Here is a 16284-nt window from a genome sequence, read left to right on the forward strand (position 1 = left end):
GGGCCCTGGACTCCCCTGGGTCGCCTGCTTCCCCCCGGACCCCCAGGACATCAGATGGAACCCACACATCCCCAGTCACAGCCCTGAGAGATAAGCACAAGGAGACTGGAGAGCCCGGTGTCAACTTCCTGGGGAAGGGCAGGGTGGGGGGTGGCGAAGGAAGGTCAGCCCGAGAGATTAGAACCTCAGCCATTGTTCCCTCAGGCCCCCTCCTTGCAGGGAGAGCACGGTTTGGCTAAGGTTCCCCTTCTGCTCAACCCCATAGGGAGGAACAAGCCTCATTTCCCCATAGGTAGTTACCACTTCCTACCACTTCCTGCTGCCGGAAGAGACTCTTCTGCCTTCTTTCTGCTGTAGCTTGCACCTGCCCTTAGACTTGGGGCTGGGGGTTCAGCCTTCCTCTTCCCCCCTCAGTGTAAGGTCTTAACAAGCCTGGGGACAAATCTTGGGGCCTCCCTTATCCAGGATGTCCCTCCACCAGCCTCTACCAACCCGGAGCCAAAAGGCAATGGATTTTCTCCATTGAACTGGGAAGGCAAGCTGCACGCGGCCATTGACGAACCAGACTGGACATCTGTCAGAGGTCGGGTGGGTGGGGAATCCCTGGGGTATAGATGGTGGGAGAGGGGTGAGGCCATTAGGCTCCAGAATTGTGCCCAGGGAGCCGAGGAAGGTCTGTAGGCACTAGTGCAAGGGGTCCAGGCAGGCATGTGTGTGCATGGATGTCAAAGTCCAGGCAGGCATGTGTGTGCATGGATGTCAAAGTCAGGCTCAGAGCAAACGTGGGCACATGTGACCTGGACCTGCAGCTGCGGGGTGGGGTGGGGTGGAGGAGGCTGCACAGCTCCTTCCTGCCTCTGAACTATGAGCAGTTCTCTTGCCCAGAAGGGGAAAACATACCTCCTCAGTTCCCTGCTCACCCACCCCTACTCCTACCCAGGACCAAGGTCCTTCTCTAAGACACTATGTGTCCACAGGGCGTGGGAGCTGGCCAGACACCAGCCGGCCCAGGACCTGGGCTTCCAGGAGCTGGCCTCAGCAGTACCACTGCTGGAGTCCTCTAGCAAGGCAGGCGAGCCTTCTGCCCCTTCCTGGAGCACACCCGAACACTTCCGACCCCAAACCTCGTGTGTCAGGAACCCGTGCACCTCACCAGCCAACCCAATACACCTTGCCCCTACCCTCCATCTGAGCACTCCTGGCCTCAGCACCTACTTTCAAATGCTGTCCTCTATCCTTTTCTAGCTCCAGAAACACTCACGTGATGCCCCATTAGGCCACTGCTTTAAAACCTGACATCATAAGCCCTGGCTTTTAAGATGCTTGTTTGGCCTTTGAGGCTCTAGTGCTTGCTCTATCCTCAGCTCCGTTATTCCCCTTCAAAGAATCCAAAAGCTCATTATCCCGCAGAAGATGAGGACCAGATGTGTGCGACCTTGTTCAAGGTGTTAAGGAGTAGAGTATACGCTGGGCCCGGAGGGGTGACCTCAGGGCTGACATGGGTCAGGCGCTGTGCGGAGGATGGACTAGAGGGAGATGAGATCAATGTTGCCGCCGTCTATGTCGGAGCGACAGGAGATGACAGCATGAATTGGGCAGTGAAGGTCCCATATGAAGATGCTTTGAGGCCCTTATTTTCCTACAAGTCAGCTTAAGAATGGGGGCTGTGCGGGGGTGGGGGCATCTGGGTGGCTCAGTGGGTTAAGCATCTGCCTTCTGCTCACTCATGATGGGAAGAGCATCCTGGGATCCAGCCCCGCTTCGGGCTCCCTGCTCAGCAAAAAGCCTGCTTCTCCCTCTCCCTCTCACCCTCCCCCAGCTTGTGCTCTCTCGCTCTCTCAAACAAATAAAACTTTAAAAAAATAAAAAAGGGGCGCCAGGGTGGCTCAGTGGGTTAAAGCCTCTGCCTTCCGCTCGGGTCATGATCCCAGGGTCCTGGGATCGAGCCCCGCTCTCTGCTCAGCAGGGAGCCTGCTTCCTCCTCTCTCTGCCTGCCTCTACCTGCTTGTGCTCTCTGTCAAATAAATTAATTTTAAAAAATCTTTAAAAAAAAAAAGAATGGGGGCTTCCGGGGTCAAGCTTGTGCACCCAGTCGGTGTACAGGTTCATCCCTTGGGGAGACGTGCCCAGAGCCCACCCCCAGCCACAGAGTAAAAAGGTAAGGGCGGGCCTGCTTCCCCACCGTCAGCTTTCCTGCCCCAGCTCCGCTCGGCAAGCCCTGCACAGAGGCGGCCCCTCCCAGAGGCGGGTGCCGCAGCGACCGGGGAAGTGCTGGGCCCCAAGGGACGCTCGAGCCTGCGGCTTCCCCTCTTCCCTCCCCGCCGCGGCCCCCACCTCCGCCCAGGAAACCCAACCGCCTGCAAGAGGCCCAGCGTCAACGGGCCGCAAGGGACGTAGGGCACGGAGGGCAGAGGGCGAGCCGGGACCCTGGGGGCTGATCGAGGGCGGAAGGAGGGCGCGGCACAAGGCGCCGTGGGAGCCTCCGAGGGCTCCCTCCACCCAGTGCTGGGGCGCGGCCGAGGCAGCGCGCATGCGCGCCCCTCCCGGGAAAGCCCGCCCCGCCGCCGCCAGACCAATCAGAGCCTGGGAAAGAAGGCGGCTGCGGCTGACGAGAAGGGGGAGGGACTGACGCCAGGCGTAGAGGGCGGGGCAAGGCACCACCTCCCGCCCCCAGAGCGCACCGGCGAATGGGCGGGCTGGCGCAGGCGCAGCTTTGCAGCCTCGCCCTCTGCTGTCTGAGCGTCCCCGGCAGCCTGATGGTCACGTGACCGGCGCGGGCCAGAGAGAAAACGGAGCCCTGGGCCGGGGGGTTGGCGAATTACTCAGCCTAGCAGGGGAGCCCTGCACCATCTGCAGCGGCAGGCGCATCAAGTACAGTGACAGCTCTGGAGTGCGAGCTCCGCTGGGAGGTGGGCAACCCACACAGAGCCTCCCCAGGGACGAACAGCGGCAAGTGATCGTGCTGCAGCCAGAGGGCAGGGCAGGAACAAAGGCACGGGAGCAAATCTTAGGGCTGGCTTAGAACCATGGGAAACGGAGGGCTTACAGAAATACACCCGTAAATACAGAGCGCAAACTGCTGGTTGCCAGAGGGGAGCAGAATGGGCGACAGGCAACATGGTTGAGGAGGAAGGGGAGATACAGGCTTGCGGTTATGGAATGGGCAGGTCAGCACAGGGAAGATGGAGTGGTATTGTTAATAGCACTGTATGGTGACAGATGGCAGCTACGCTTGTGCTGAGCGCTGCATAACCCATAGAGATGTTGATCACCATTTTTGTGCACCTGAAATTACTGTAAATTTTTATCAACTATGCACCAATAAAAAAAAGAGGGCTTATATTCTGCATGAAATGACATTATGCATTTGTCAAAAAACAATCCACAACACAGAGGGAAATATAAACCCTGGACTATAGTTAATAATGTATCGATATTTGGGCACCTGGGCATTCAGTTGTTAAGGGCATCTCCCTTTGGCTCAGGTCATGATCCCAGGGTCCTGGGATGGAACCCCACATAGGGCTCTCTGCTCAACAGGAAGCCTGCTCCCCCCCACCCCGCCCCGCTTGTGTTCCCTCTCATGTCTCTCTCTGTCAAATAAATAAATAAAATCTTTAAAAAAATGTATCCGTATTGGGTCAACAATTTTAACAAATGCAACATTTCACACAAAATGTTAACAGGTGAAAACTGACTGTGGAGGGGGGTACAAGGAAACCACTATCTGCTCAGTTCTGTAACCCTCAAACTGCCCCCCAAATAAAGTCTATTTTCAAATGAAGGCTGAGGTTAGGGAGCAGATTCCATGGTTATTACAGTCATTGAACACACAAGATTTCCTGACCTCTTAGATGGTGGGGGTGGGAGGAATCAAGGACAATCAGTTGCCACAGTTGTCAGGGCCTGAGCGACGGGGTAGCTGGCTGGGCCATTACCACACAGGACACAACAGATAAAACTCAAGCACAGCCGGCTTTTCCAACATCAGTAGCCCAGTGAGGCAGCGGCAGAGCAGGGCTCAGAAGGGGGATCATTTATTTGCTCCCTGGCAGGGACCGGCTTCCAGAACTCTGGGGTCTCCCTCCTCTGGGCCCAAAGGTGCCGAAAGCCATCAGACTTGGGAGCTCCATCTCTAAACCCTGACAAAGCTCTTGCCTTCTATATGGGCTTAGCAGGACATGTGGTGCCAAAAGGCTGAGGCCCGTATCCGCAGGGACATACAGGGTCTGGAGAGAGGCAGCCGCCCACCCGCCCCACCAATGCACACACTCGCACACAAACTCCCCAAGGCCGCTGAGTGAAGTTTATTGTGAAACCTCGAGGGGCGGCGAGGACAGGTCAGGCAGGTCAGGGTGGGGAGAGGAGCAAGTGCAGGCTCTAGGAGGCGGAGTCAGAGGCCTCTGAGCTGTCCTTGACGTCGGTGCTCTCTGTGGTCTCGCTGAGCTCGCTGAGATCCTTGCTGTCCCCACCGCTATCCTCAGCAGCCAGGCCCTTCTCCTCACGACAGGCCTCTCCCGAGCTTGGAAGTGAGTTGCCCCGGCTTTCCACCTTGTTCTCGATGGAGCCCAGCACCACATGCCTGCCCTTCTCCTTCAGCTCCAGGTGCCGCCTCAGCTGCCGCCAGGAGCCCAGGGAGACGCAGGAGGAAGGAGACAGGGCCTAAGTCTCCAGACCACGTGGGCCCCTGCCTGCCACCCGAGCTGGGGATGAGGGAAGCCTGCTCCTGTCACTTGCTGGGGGCCGCGGGCCAGGGCCCGGCCCTGACTTTGTCCTCTGCCCAGCTGTGTCTCACCCCTGAACCCTGGGGGCCCTAGTTCTCAGCACGTGCCGGGGCCTCCTCCCTCCCCTTGGCCATCGCGCCTCAGACAGTACAGGCTTCTGCAGAGAGTGGCATCCCGGAGCGACAGCGGAGGACTCCCAGCGCTACGGCCACCAGTGCGGGCGCCAGTCCCCTCGCCTCTGGCCGCAGAAGGCCTCCTACTGCCTCAGGCACACCCAGAGGGCCTGCCCTGCTGGCCTGGCCCCCAGGAACGCTCACCTCGTCCGCCATCTGGGTGAGGTCCCGCTTCATCGCATACGCATCTTCCCCATCCGCGTAGTACTTGGGCTCCACTTCGCTGATCCTGGAAGCAGGAAGTGCAGAAACGAACGACCCAAGTCAGAGGGCAAATTCTCCTCAGGCTTCTGGCCTCCTCCGCTAGCGGGGCAGCATATCTGTTTTCCCTGAAGGACCCTTCTGGAGACAGCAAGCCCCGTTTCCCTGTGTGCTCTCCAGGAGTCAAGCAGTAAGTAGCTCCCAATGTTTTTATGCCTCTGGGAGCTGCCACTGTCCTGTTCGCAAGGATCTGTTTCTGTGGTCCGTTATATCGAGCTGAAGCCCTGAACGGAGACATCCCCTCTCTCCACGCCCTGTTACCTATCCCGGACTGCGCAAAGGCAGGCTGACTTGTTTTGTGTCCAGCAACGGGAAATGAGGACGGGCGCTGGGCCTCTGTTCCTGACACTCACTGCCAGGCCCTGCGACCCCCGCTCGGAGCAGCTTAGGCATCTGCACCGGCAGGGGGTGTACATACAGACCCGGGTATTCCTGCCACTGGCTGGAAGGGGCGCTGGAGGGCCCGGCAGCCCTGAGACCCCAGAATTGTTGGCCACTGGAAACATGTACGTCCAGATCAAAGCTCCCTGCCTGAGGGCCCTGTTCATCTCCCACGGAACCGAGGCTAAAGCTGCCTCTCTGGGCCCTGATCCCCGCCTCACTGTCAAGCAGCTTTCACCACCACGTACCAGTCACACCACTTCCCTCCAGGCTTTCCCTGTCCTGTGCCAGGCACACAGAGACTCTCATGTCCCCAGGCGGGCTTGTCCTCATCCACCAGGACAGCCAGCCCAGAACTTGCCAAAGGCCGTACCGGCCTGAACATGCTACGGTTTTGGCAGCATGACTTTCTCCTTTCTCCTGGGCCTCTTGGATGCTTCCAGGTGCCAGGTGCCCTTGAACCCTGCTTCTGCTCATCTCCCGGGCCCTCACCTCTACCAAGAAGCCTGTGTGTCCTTCACCTAGCCCTAGCCGGTGTCAAAGCGACACAGCAAGAGCCACACCAAATGCATCCTGAGCGTACTGCAGCGGCAGGGGCCGTCTTCACAGACACCGGAGGAGACCTCCTGGGAACGCGTGGAGTCCACGGCCTGGTCCCCGTCTCAACCGACTGCAGGTCTTCCCTCCAGCCACCCACAACCCCCACCAGAAGGCAGCTCTGATGTCTGGACGAGCCAGACCTGGGACCACCCCATCCTATTAGAAAAGTCTCGAGCTACTTACTGAAAGTTGAGAGTGTTGGAATAGAGGTGCAAGGCGGCCCGGTTACTGCAGGGGAACAAGGCACTGCTGAGCTGCACAGACAGGGATAGCGCACCCGGGTCCAGCCCCTCCTCCCAAGACCCCCTACCCCACTAATACCACGTCCCAGATCTTCTCCGAAAGCTAGGGCACCCCAGGACCCCCGACCCTCCCCCTGCCTCAGCACCCCCCCTCCCCTCCCCTGCCCTTCCCTCCGCCCTGGCTTCCACCTCTTCCTGACGTGCAGGGATACGTATTTGGCATTGAAGTTCTCAATCATGGCTCGCGAGGCCTGGTCCATCAGCTTCTGAGCCAAGCCGAGGCGCCGGTGGGAACGCTTCACAGCCTGGCGGGAGGAGGGTGGGACCTTGAGGGCCGCCCCAACCAAGCCCACCTCAACCCCTGCCAGAACCTGGGTGGGTCCTACGCACCAGCGACGTGATGTGTCCATGGGGCACATCATCTGGATCCTCCTCCCTAAAGCGAGGAAAGAGGAGAGGCTGGAGAGGAGCCTGGTGCCAAGGCGGTCACCAGCCCACGTCCACAGTGCAAGCAAAGAGCAGGAGCACGGAACTCCTCTGGCGGCTCCGAAGTTCCCCCAGACCCGGGGCGGGGCAGAGCTGGGCTCTCAAAACCCCATGCCACAGACAAAACACAAGCACACTGTCAAAGCAGCCCGATGGAAACGCTGACTGTGCTGTGAGGAATCGAGCCATCGAGCCAGGAAAAGACGTGGCGGACCTTTCAGTGCCGTGACTTAAATGAAAGGAGCCCATCTGAAAAGGCCCCATACCGTACGATTCCAAACACATGACATTCTAGAAAAGGCAGAACTACAGAGACAGTAAGTAAGTGTGGCAGTGGTTGGCGTGGGTAAGGGGGGAGGAGAAAGGGAACAACAGGGAAGACTTTCAGGCCACTGAAACTACGGGTTCTAGACCAGCAGATACATGTTACACATGTGCCCAAGCCCACAGAAAGTACACCACGAAGTATGAACCCTATTGTAAACCGTGAACTTTAATAATGTGGTCATACTGCTTCGTCAACTGTCACCAATGTACTCCAAGGTGTTAGTGATAGAAAAAACTCGGGGTAAAAGGGTAGGGGGTGTACGGGAAGTCAATATTTTCCAATAATTTTGGAAACCCAACACGGAACTAAAAACCAGTAGATTGATTCATTAAAACAAGAAAAACCACTACAGGGCAGCATCTAGGAGACACACGTGGTGTAGGTGCCCCGCCCCACCCCCAATCCACTGCCAACTCTGGTGACTCACATTTTGGCCAGGACGTATCCCACAATCTTCCCATTCTCATCCTCAGCGATGTAAGAGAGCTGGGTGACAGGGAGAAGAAAAAAGTTAGAGAATAACTTCCTGTCCGGGGTGGGGGAACCTTTGGCAGGCACCTGGTCCCACTGCCCGCCTGTCACTGTGCGCATGACAGATACCGACTCAGTGGCGAGTTCAGTGACAGCTCCTGACCTCTAGGTCCAGGGGCTTGGTTTCCTTCCACACACCCCACTGCTGCTCCTCCCACTTGGATGTCCCTTGGCCTGGTTTTGTCCCCCACCGCCAAACTCCGCAGCTGCACACCTGGGGCCAGGAGAGGCCGTGGTAGAAGTAGTATTTCATCTGGTAGTTCTCGGGCAGGCACAGGAGATTGCAGTGCTGCATGTTCATGAGGTCCTCCGGCTGCGGGAGGGCAGGCGGTAGAATGCGGTCAAGCCAGGGGCTGTGGTGCCTAAGCAGGCCTCAGCCACGTTAGAACCCTGCTCCCTGTGTGTCTGCCCCCCGACCCCCACCCCCGCGGGGCTGGGCGGCCGCTGGGACTATCTGTCTTTGCACACGCCTGGCGCACGGTCGTCACAGAAATCATCCGTCCCAGGAATGGATCTGAACGCCAGGCTGTTTCGGGACATCAGGCAACTGAGCCCCGACATTCCTGTTCAGACGGGTCCAGCCCCACAGGGACGGTGGCCTTCACCTGTCCATGCTCCGAGGCCGCAGGCGCGTGGAGCTACCCTCCCGGGACTCGGCCGGGCCCCTCGGGAGCATGCGCACGCGGCCAGCGGGCCGCGCACCCACGCGGCGCGGACAGCCTCCCGCCCCTGCCCCTCACCCTCGCATTGCGGATGTTCATAACGGCGACGGGGCACGCGGTTCCCAGCGGGTCGTAAACGCGCAGTCAGCTGCCGCCGCGCTCCAAAGCGAAGCCGGGGCGGCCGGGCCGGGGCTGGGGCCGGGGCCGGGGCTGGAGCTGGGTCTCGGGGATCGCGGGGGCGGTGGCGGAAGGGGCGGCGCGCGCCTGGCCCGGCCGCCGGCCGGAAGTGCGCGCCGCCGAACCCGCCCTCGCGGCCGCCGGGCCAATGCTTGGGGTGGGGGCCAGTACGGGGGTGGGGCCTGCCCGGGAGGCGGGACAGGGCGCGGGGCGAACCTATGGCCGGGCGAGCCCCGGCGCGGGGCGGGTCCGTCACGGGGCTCTGGGGGCGGCCCAGCGCGCGGGGCGGGTCCTGGTTCGGTCCGCTCCCGCGGGTCCGCTCGTGCCGGTTGCGCGCCACCCTCCTCCCGCGATCCCACACACGCACGCATACAGGTAGTGCAGCACGCTCGGTTTTATTTCGCGCCTTGGCTGGCGGGGGGTACGGCGGGGGGCACGGCGGGGGGCACGGAGGGAGGGGAGCCAGAGCTGGGACCCGGGGCCACGGGGAGGCGGCTCAGCAGAGCACCCAGCATCTCCTCGCACATGGCGAGGCACCTCGGCACATGGAAGCAGCCTGCGGGGAGAGGCAGGACAGCTGCTGAGAGGCCCAGGGGCAGCCGACTGCCCCAAGCCCCTGCGGGCCCCCGCCCTGTCTGTCCCCCACTCACCTTTGAAAGGACCCCCTTTGATGGTGAGAGCGACCTTCCCCTCTTGGTTCAAATAGCCGAACCATTCCCCGTACTCAGGATCCCGAAACTGGAATGAGACAGTGACAAGGCCTCCAGGAGTCTCCCAGGTGCCGCAAGGCCAAGTAAAGGGGCGTTCACCGTTCCCACTGCACCGCTACCGCGGGGTCACAGCCAGGGCTGGCCCCAGGTGATGGGGCTCCAGAATCACTTTTAAAAGCAGGACCAGGGCGCCTGGGTGGCTCAGTGGGTTAAGCCGCTGCCTTCGGCTCAGGTCATGATCTCAGGGTCATGGGATCGAGTCCCACATCGGGCTCTCTGCTCAGCAGGGGGCCTGCTTCCCTTCCCCTCTCTCTGTGATCTCTTCCCTTCCTCTCTCCTACTGTGATCTCTCTCTGTCAAATAAATAAATAAAAATCTTTAAAAAAAAAATTAAAAAAAATAAAAGCAGGACCACTTCCAGGACAAAGATGAAGGCGGGGGCTTTCCTCTTTCTGCCTGGGGATGGGAGTGGGCAGCTAGACCACCCGCTGGGGAGGGGGCCACAGGCTGAGACTCGAAACACTACAGAAAGGGATTAAGTACCACCCTGTTTGGGGACGACGAGAAACATTCTACAGCTTGATAGATGCACAGATGTAGTTACACAGATGCATACATTGTTGTATCTCAGTGACCTGAACACTTGGATAGGCTTTACTGTGTATAAATTGTACTTTAAGAAAATTGATTTTAAAAAATTGATTTTAGGGGCGCCTGGGTGGCTCAGTCATTAAGCGTCTGCCTTCAGCTCAGGTCATGATCCCAGGGTCCTTGGTTGGAGCCCCGCATCGGGCTCCCTGCTCAGTGGGGAGCCTGCTTCTCCGTCTCCCACTCCCCGCTCCCGCTTGTTCTCTCACTTTCTGTGAAATAAATTAATAAAAATCCTAAAAAAAATAAAGTCTTTTTAAAAAAAGGAAAAGAAAATTGATTTAAAGGAACAAGGAGAATTCCGGTGGAGTTGCGGACCTTCATGTAACTTTGTAGTTGCTTCCTGGAGGGGACTTCTGCACAGATTCTCTCCCTTTCTCTCCCTCTGCCCCTCCCCCCTGGTTGTGCATGGATGCGTGCACACGAATTCTACAATTTTTTTTTTTTTTAAATTTCCCTTCTTCACCATAGTGATAGTACCTCCTCAGTACTATACTCCTTTAGGGAGAATCTTTTTTTTAAGATTTTATTTATTCACTTGACAGAGAGCGACAGAGGGAACACAAGCAGGGGGAGAGGGAGAAACAGGATTCCCGCTGAGCAGGGAGCCTGATGCGGGGTTCAATCCCAGGATCCTGGGATCATGACCTGAACCGAAGGCAGACGCTTAATCAACTGAGCCACCCAGGCGACCCTAAAATCTTTCTTAAAAAATAAAATGTAAGGGTGCCTGGGTGGCTCAGTGGGTTAAAGCCTCTGCCTTCAGCTCAGGTCATGATCCCAGCATCCTGGGATCGAGCCCTGCATCAGGCTCTCTGCTCAGCAGGGAGCCTGCTTCCTCCTCTTTCTCTGCCTGCTTCTCTGCCTCCTTGTGATCTCTCTCTGTCAAATAAATGAATGAAATATTTTTAAAAAATAAATAAATAATAATATGTATTCTTGGGGCGCCTGGGTGGCTCAGTCGACTAAGCGTCTGCCTTTGGCTCGGGTCATGATCTCAGGGTCCTGCTCAGCAGGGAGTCTTGCTTCTCCCTCGGCCCTTTCCCCCACTCCTGATCTCTCTCACATCCGTGCTCTCTCAAATAAATAAGTAATCTTTTAAAAAAATCTTTGGGATGCCTGGGTGGCTCAGTGGGTTAAGCATCTGCCTTTGGCTCAGGTCCTGATCTTGGGGTCCTGGGATGGAGCCCGGCATCGAGCTCTCTGCTCAGCAGGAAGCCTGCCTCCCCCTCCTCTCTGCCCGCCTCGCTGCCTACTTGTGATCTGTCAAATTTTTTTTAAAAAGGCATAAAAAAATCTTTAAATTTCATTTTATGCAGTTTAAACCGGTGGCCTCTAACAGCCGCAGGTCTCCTGATTTCCTGTGTTTAACACGCAGAAGTGAACACTGGATCCCAGTCAGAGGTTAGTGCCAAGAAAGGTATAATTTTCTTCCAAGTTCCGAAGTGCACAGACCCCAGGAGACCACGTGTAGAACCTCCCGTGCCGGGATGGACCAGTGGAGTGGGTCACAGCTTTAGAAACACGCCGGGAATCCTCAGTCATCACCAGGTGCACCCCCGGGAGGCACCTAGCACATCACTCTGTTCCTAGTGCTTGGCCTCTGGTGGACCCCTGGCTGCCTTCGGACCTCACAGCTGATTCTTGCCTGCCCAAAGCCCCAGGAACCAGTAATGCCTAAATCCCATGAGGTCCCTCCTCTGTGCAGAGCGACTCCTTCTGCGTTTGCTCCCTCCCACTTGCCCGCCCCCAGTCCCCTGCCCTTGATGTATTTTCCAAAGCTGTCACTGCCACCTACATGTTTGTATGTTTACTTGTTTATACCCTGCCTGTGCTGCCGCCCTGCCCCCCAGCATCAGCTCCAGAGGGGGCAGCGGCTGCTTCATTGAGTGAATGGAGGGCACCAGGGACCAGACCTCTGGGACCACACCCACTAAGGGGGAGGAGAAGGGGCTGTGAGATCCGTCTCCCCATCCCTGCCTAGCCTCTTCCCACAGTCCAAGAAAGCCTGGCTGGGGGGCCGCCCTGAGAGGGACAGCTGCCTGCTCTTCCCTCGCCCCCTTGCGGAACCCAAGAGCACTATGGACCCAGAAGCCACACTTACCTGGCGGAAGGTGTACTCAGCCACCTGGTAGAAGAGATGCAGCAAGGCAGGGTCCCCACTGTCACTGTAGCCCATGAGGAAGGCGATCATGGCTTCGCTGTGTGGCCACCAGAGCTTCATGGCCCACTCCAGCTGAGAGCAGAGCAGCGACCGGTGTCTGCGAGCCCTGTGCCGCCCCTCTCAGCCCAACCTCCCGATCAAGGCCCAGACTCCATGAGGCCCCAGCACCTGGGCCTTCATCACAGGCTGGATGTCCCTGAGGGTCTGAACGGCCTCTCTGCACGGGACCAGCTTCCTGACCGGGATGACCCCTCCCTTTCTAACCCTGGAACCGAAATCCTGTCCGCCTTGTCAGCCTGTCTAAAGCCTGCTAGACACCAGCTCCTGCTGATGGCAGGGTTGGTCACCCTCTTCAGATCTCAGTGGGGTCAAAACCCAAGCAGAGGCGGCGGACATAAGGGTGCAAACCTGCTCCCACTACCGACGCCTGAGAGTCGCCCAGAGCGCCTTTCAAAGATGAAGGACACAAGTATCTCAGAACTGGCATCGTCTGCACTCGCTGACGGAAGGGTGAGGGCCACTGGCAGAGAGGAGTTTCCCACCAGGGTCACACTGGGCGAGTTCATCACCCTGAGACCCAGGTCCCCGCGCCCCAGGAAATGAGTGATGACAGCACCCGCCTCCCAGGGAAGAAAGCCTTGAACAGCCTGGTACCATGAGGCCCTGGGCACATTCCCACCTGGGTGGGGCAGAGGCCGTCGACATCCTGGAAGTAGAAGAGGCCTCCGTGGTCAGGGTCCCAGCCAGAGCGGAAGGGCAGTAACAGGAACTTGTTGATAACGTGGGCTCGGAGCTTGGGGTCACCCTTCCTGACAGCATGACGGAGCAGGAACCAGCCAGCTTCCAGCGCGTGGCCTGGTGAGTGCTTTGGGTTAAGACAGGCAGTGGACCCCCCCCCCCGCCCCCCAAGGCAGGTGCCTCCTTTCCTCCTCCACTAACTGTGGGAGCTGCTCTGAGCTCTGGCCACAGCTTCTCTCCTGCAGAAAGCTCGCCCTCCCAGTCTGTCCCAGACTCTGTCTCCTGCTGCTGACACCCCAGCCTGGGAGGCCCGTCCCGGCTTCTCTGCCCCATCCTCAGCAGCAGCTGGAGCGGGGAGGGCGGAAGCAGCCCCCGGGCACTGCCCACACTTAAGACGCAGAACCAGGGACTGAGCAGTCCCTGCCTCCTGCCCCGCCCCCCAGCTTACTCTACTCCTTACCTGGGTTCTGGTGCCTCCCCAAGCAGCCAGGAAGTTCCTCACCGTCCTCGGACACATTCTCCAACACAGCCTGTCCATCCCTCTTCCCAGGAGGGAGGGAGGAACATGGGAAGGTAAATCTGCCTTCAGCTCCTGCCCATCCAACTGGAAAGGTGCGCCCACTCGCCCTCCCCTCTGTCATCTGTGATCCTGGGCAGGCCTGGCTCAGAGGGGGCATTTGAGAAGGGGCCCAAGGGCCTGAATGCGTTCTGACCCTTGCCTGGGCCCCCAAGGTGGGAAGAGTGACACACTGAGCAGGGACTGAGTTAAAGCTGGCTGGGCTGCCCACAGAGGCCCGGAAGAACTTGGATCTGGCTGGGTCTCCTGCTCTTGAACACGCCAGAGCCGCCGGCCCCTTCCCTCCTGCCCTTGGCCCCCCTGGGCTCCCCTGGCCCTCCACCTTTCCCAGGGCTGTGGGCTTCTGGCCCCAAGCCGAGCTCCCCACCCCCACCGGGTCTCCCTGCCTGTAAAGGGGGCCACCAAGGCCCAGCTGGGGGTGTGCGTGTGTAGGCTATGGAGGTGCCTCAGGGCCTGGGGAGTGGGGGGTCACCCTGACCCCCGGCTCCCAGGGCCCATCTGGCAGGTGAGGGTCAGCCTCCTGTCCCCTGGGCGTCCCCCCCAGCCCCCCACCTGGACATGCCGCAGAATCCTCTGGACACACCAGTCCCCCAGCTCCGCGTAGTTGCCCGCCAGCTCCTCGTCCGCCTCCCCGAGCTGGTCCACGAGGTTGAGCAGCATCATGGGCACCGCCATGGACTCGGAGGCCGGGGCCCCGGGGAGGTGCGGACGGCCCAGCCCCGACGGGTCCTCCCGCACCCAGCACGCGATCTGCTCCATCATCTCCACCGCTTCCTTCTGGGTGGGGAGAAGGGAGGCGAGGGGAGGCCAGGGCCGAGGCGGCATCCCGTGCGGTCTGACCTGGGCGGGGAGAGCTTCGTCCTCCCGCCGGCTCCTAGGACCACTTCACCAAGGGCCGACTCTGGGCCCCAGGCCTGGGTTGGGGGTTGGGGGCTGGGGGCCGGTGTAGATCTGTCCCACCCTGCCTCGGGGCGGGGGGTGTGTGTCTCCCAGTTTGTGGGTGCAGGCCACTCCCGGGCAGTGAGGTCGGGTCTGAGAGCCCAAGGGGCTCCAGGGAGGAGGGAGAGCTCCCTTTTGGCGGGGGCAGGTGTGGACTGGTCTCTCTGTGCTCTGTGCATAGATTCCAGGGAGGGGGTACCCCTCACAGTACAGCACAGTGAGGGGGCCGCTGTCAGCAGCTCTGGGCCCATGGGGGCCCAGAAGAAGGACTGCTGTTGGCAACAGACCCCATGTGCACACGGAGCCCAGGGAGGAGGCTTGCACACGAACAGGAAGGCATCAGGTGGCCGTAAGGCAGCCTTCTTCCCGCACACCTGGTAACGCGCTTCCCCAGTCACCCGCCACAGCTCGTTCATGGCCATGGTGTAGAAACACTCGCTGAAGATGGTCCGCTGCACCTTGACCGGGCGGCCGTCCCGCGTCAGCACAAAGGCACACTTCTTTCCGGGAGGTGCCACTCGGGCATAACGCAGCAAAAATTCGCCACCTGGTGGTTGGGAAGTTGCCACGCTTGAGCTGAAGTCAGGTTGCCCCCAGGCCCTTCACTGCTTCTGGACCCCCTAGAACTGCAGGAAGCTTGGACGCTCCTCTGAGGAGATGGGGGAAGGGAGGGTGCACCTGCTTTGGCGGAATCCAGAAGTTCAGGGCTGCGGAATCGCTCAAGTTTTCGGTACAGGCGACAATACATCCACACCTGCGGGGGGAATGGAGGGAATGCGGCTCAAGCGGGGAGCAGTGCGGGGGTGTGCAGGGCTGGGAGGAGAAGTCCTCCTCAGGTGCCCCGCCATGGGAGGAGGGGTGTGGAGGTGCCCAGCCTGGTGCGTGCAGATTGCGGACCAGCCAAGCCGACTCCAGCAGCCACCTCTGGGAGCGCTTACTGGCTCCTACCTGCACATGCCCTACCTGCCTCCCCTGCAGCCAAACATACTTGAGGTCATCGTACACCTGCCCATCTCGACCAAGGCACGTGAAGAAACCCCTGTGGGATGCACAGTGTTAGCAAAGCCGGGAAGGGGCCTTGCAACCACCGGGTCTGCTGCTCTGCTGGGCTCAGCAGATCTGAGTCATGAGAGTGAGATGGGGGCTCAGGACAGGCAAAGACCCCCCCCCCAGGGCACCAGAAGGGCAAGGCGCACCCATGCTCCTGGTCGCGAGAGTGCTCCATCCAGAAAGCCACCACGCGGTCCAGTTCCTGCTCCACGCGCCCCTTCCAGGTCTGCATAGCCTCTCGCTCCTTTTCCATGTCCTGGGGGAACCCGGGACTTGGAGACACAGCTTCCCCACAGGCCTCCCCATTTTCCCAGTTCCCAAACTCCTCAACAGGCTCCTCTGTGCCCTCAGGTCACCCCACGCTCCAGGGGACCCCAGGGCTGCCTGAGCCGTCTCCCCTGGGCCCCCAGGCTTCAGAACCCAGACCTCAGACCTCAGGGTTCCCCACACCCCTGCGTGGGGCTGTTTCCTCTGGCTGGTGACCGGCCCCAGAACTGACCCCACCGTCCTGGGAATCCTCCAGAATAACACCCTCCCCACTATGGCCCCTCCACTGGCCTGCCACACTTGGAGACCCCCGCTCATCCTTCCTTCTTCTCCGGGAAGCCAGACAGAGCTGGTCGTAGTCCCGTGACTGTCATTCAGCTGACCCTGCCGCGCCCCACCCGCCCCCTCCTCCGGGAAGTTCCGCGGAGTCTGGGGGCGGGGCTTGGCGGTCGCACGGCTCCGCCCCCGTGCTCCGGCACCGCCCCTACGCTCCTGGGCCTAGACCCTTGGGCCTAGCAGAGCAGGGGAGAGCCCGCAGCAACTGCCGCCAGGCGGTCTTAGGGCCTCCTGATGGGAAATGCTGGGTGAACTGGCAGGGCAGTCTGGGGCAGGGAGCACGGGGCTGG

The 16284-nt window shown here is 59.7% G+C and overlaps 2 protein-coding genes across 3 annotated transcripts; both read right to left on the bottom strand.

The window, feature by feature from the left end:
- Nucleotides 1–4284: 4284 nt before the first annotated feature.
- On the bottom strand, nt 4285–8661 carry NAA10 (N-alpha-acetyltransferase 10, NatA catalytic subunit). Of its 2 annotated transcripts, none has more exons than XM_032329936.1 (8): nt 8467–8661; nt 7941–8039; nt 7623–7681; nt 6772–6817; nt 6571–6686; nt 6323–6367; nt 5042–5126; nt 4285–4617 (listed from the first exon to the last, which is right to left on the bottom strand). In XM_032329936.1, the coding sequence occupies exons 1-8, from the start codon at nt 8485–8487 to the stop codon at nt 4381–4383; spliced, it is 708 nt and encodes a 235-aa protein (XP_032185827.1). In that variant the 5' UTR covers nt 8488–8661; the 3' UTR covers nt 4285–4380. The 2 variants fall into 2 exon arrangements, with proteins under 2 accessions (XP_032185827.1, XP_032185828.1); XM_032329937.1 differs by lacking the exon at nt 8467–8661 and adding an exon at nt 8332–8435 and having other exon boundaries at nt 4381–4617.
- Nucleotides 8662–8945: 284 nt separating this feature from the next.
- On the bottom strand, nt 8946–16067 carry RENBP (renin binding protein). Its single transcript, XM_032329933.1, has 11 exons — nt 15950–16067; nt 15538–15647; nt 15305–15380; nt 15020–15095; nt 14716–14888; nt 13955–14179; nt 13286–13367; nt 12767–12942; nt 12028–12159; nt 9216–9303; nt 8946–9121 (listed from the first exon to the last, which is right to left on the bottom strand). The coding sequence occupies exons 1-11, from the start codon at nt 15974–15976 to the stop codon at nt 8961–8963; spliced, it is 1326 nt and encodes a 441-aa protein (XP_032185824.1). The 5' UTR covers nt 15977–16067; the 3' UTR covers nt 8946–8960.
- Nucleotides 16068–16284: the final 217 nt, after the last annotated feature.

Source organism: Mustela erminea, chromosome X (assembly GCF_009829155.1).
Source record: "Mustela erminea isolate mMusErm1 chromosome X, mMusErm1.Pri, whole genome shotgun sequence".
In the NCBI taxonomy this organism is placed as follows: domain Eukaryota; kingdom Metazoa; phylum Chordata; class Mammalia; order Carnivora; family Mustelidae; genus Mustela; species Mustela erminea.

Coding starts and splice junctions, on each gene's coding strand:
- NAA10 (XM_032329936.1), bottom strand. CDS start 8,487: ATGAACATCCGCAATGCGAGG. Junction 6,818..7,622: donor GGATACGTCCTGGCCAAAAT/GTGAGTCACCAG, acceptor TCCTCGCTTTAG/GGAGGAGGATCCAGATGATG. Junction 5,127..6,322: donor TCCAACACTCTCAACTTTCA/GTAAGTAGCTCG, acceptor TCCTGCTTCCAG/GATCAGCGAAGTGGAGCCCA.
- RENBP (XM_032329933.1), bottom strand. CDS start 15,976: ATGAGCGGGGGTCTCCAAGTGTGGCAG. Junction 15,381..15,537: donor TCTCGCGACCAGGAGCATGG/GTGCGCCTTGCC, acceptor TGCATCCCACAG/GGGTTTCTTCACGTGCCTTG. Junction 12,160..12,766: donor ACGGCCTCTGCCCCACCCAG/GTGGGAATGTGC, acceptor CTCTGCTCTCAG/CTGGAGTGGGCCATGAAGCT.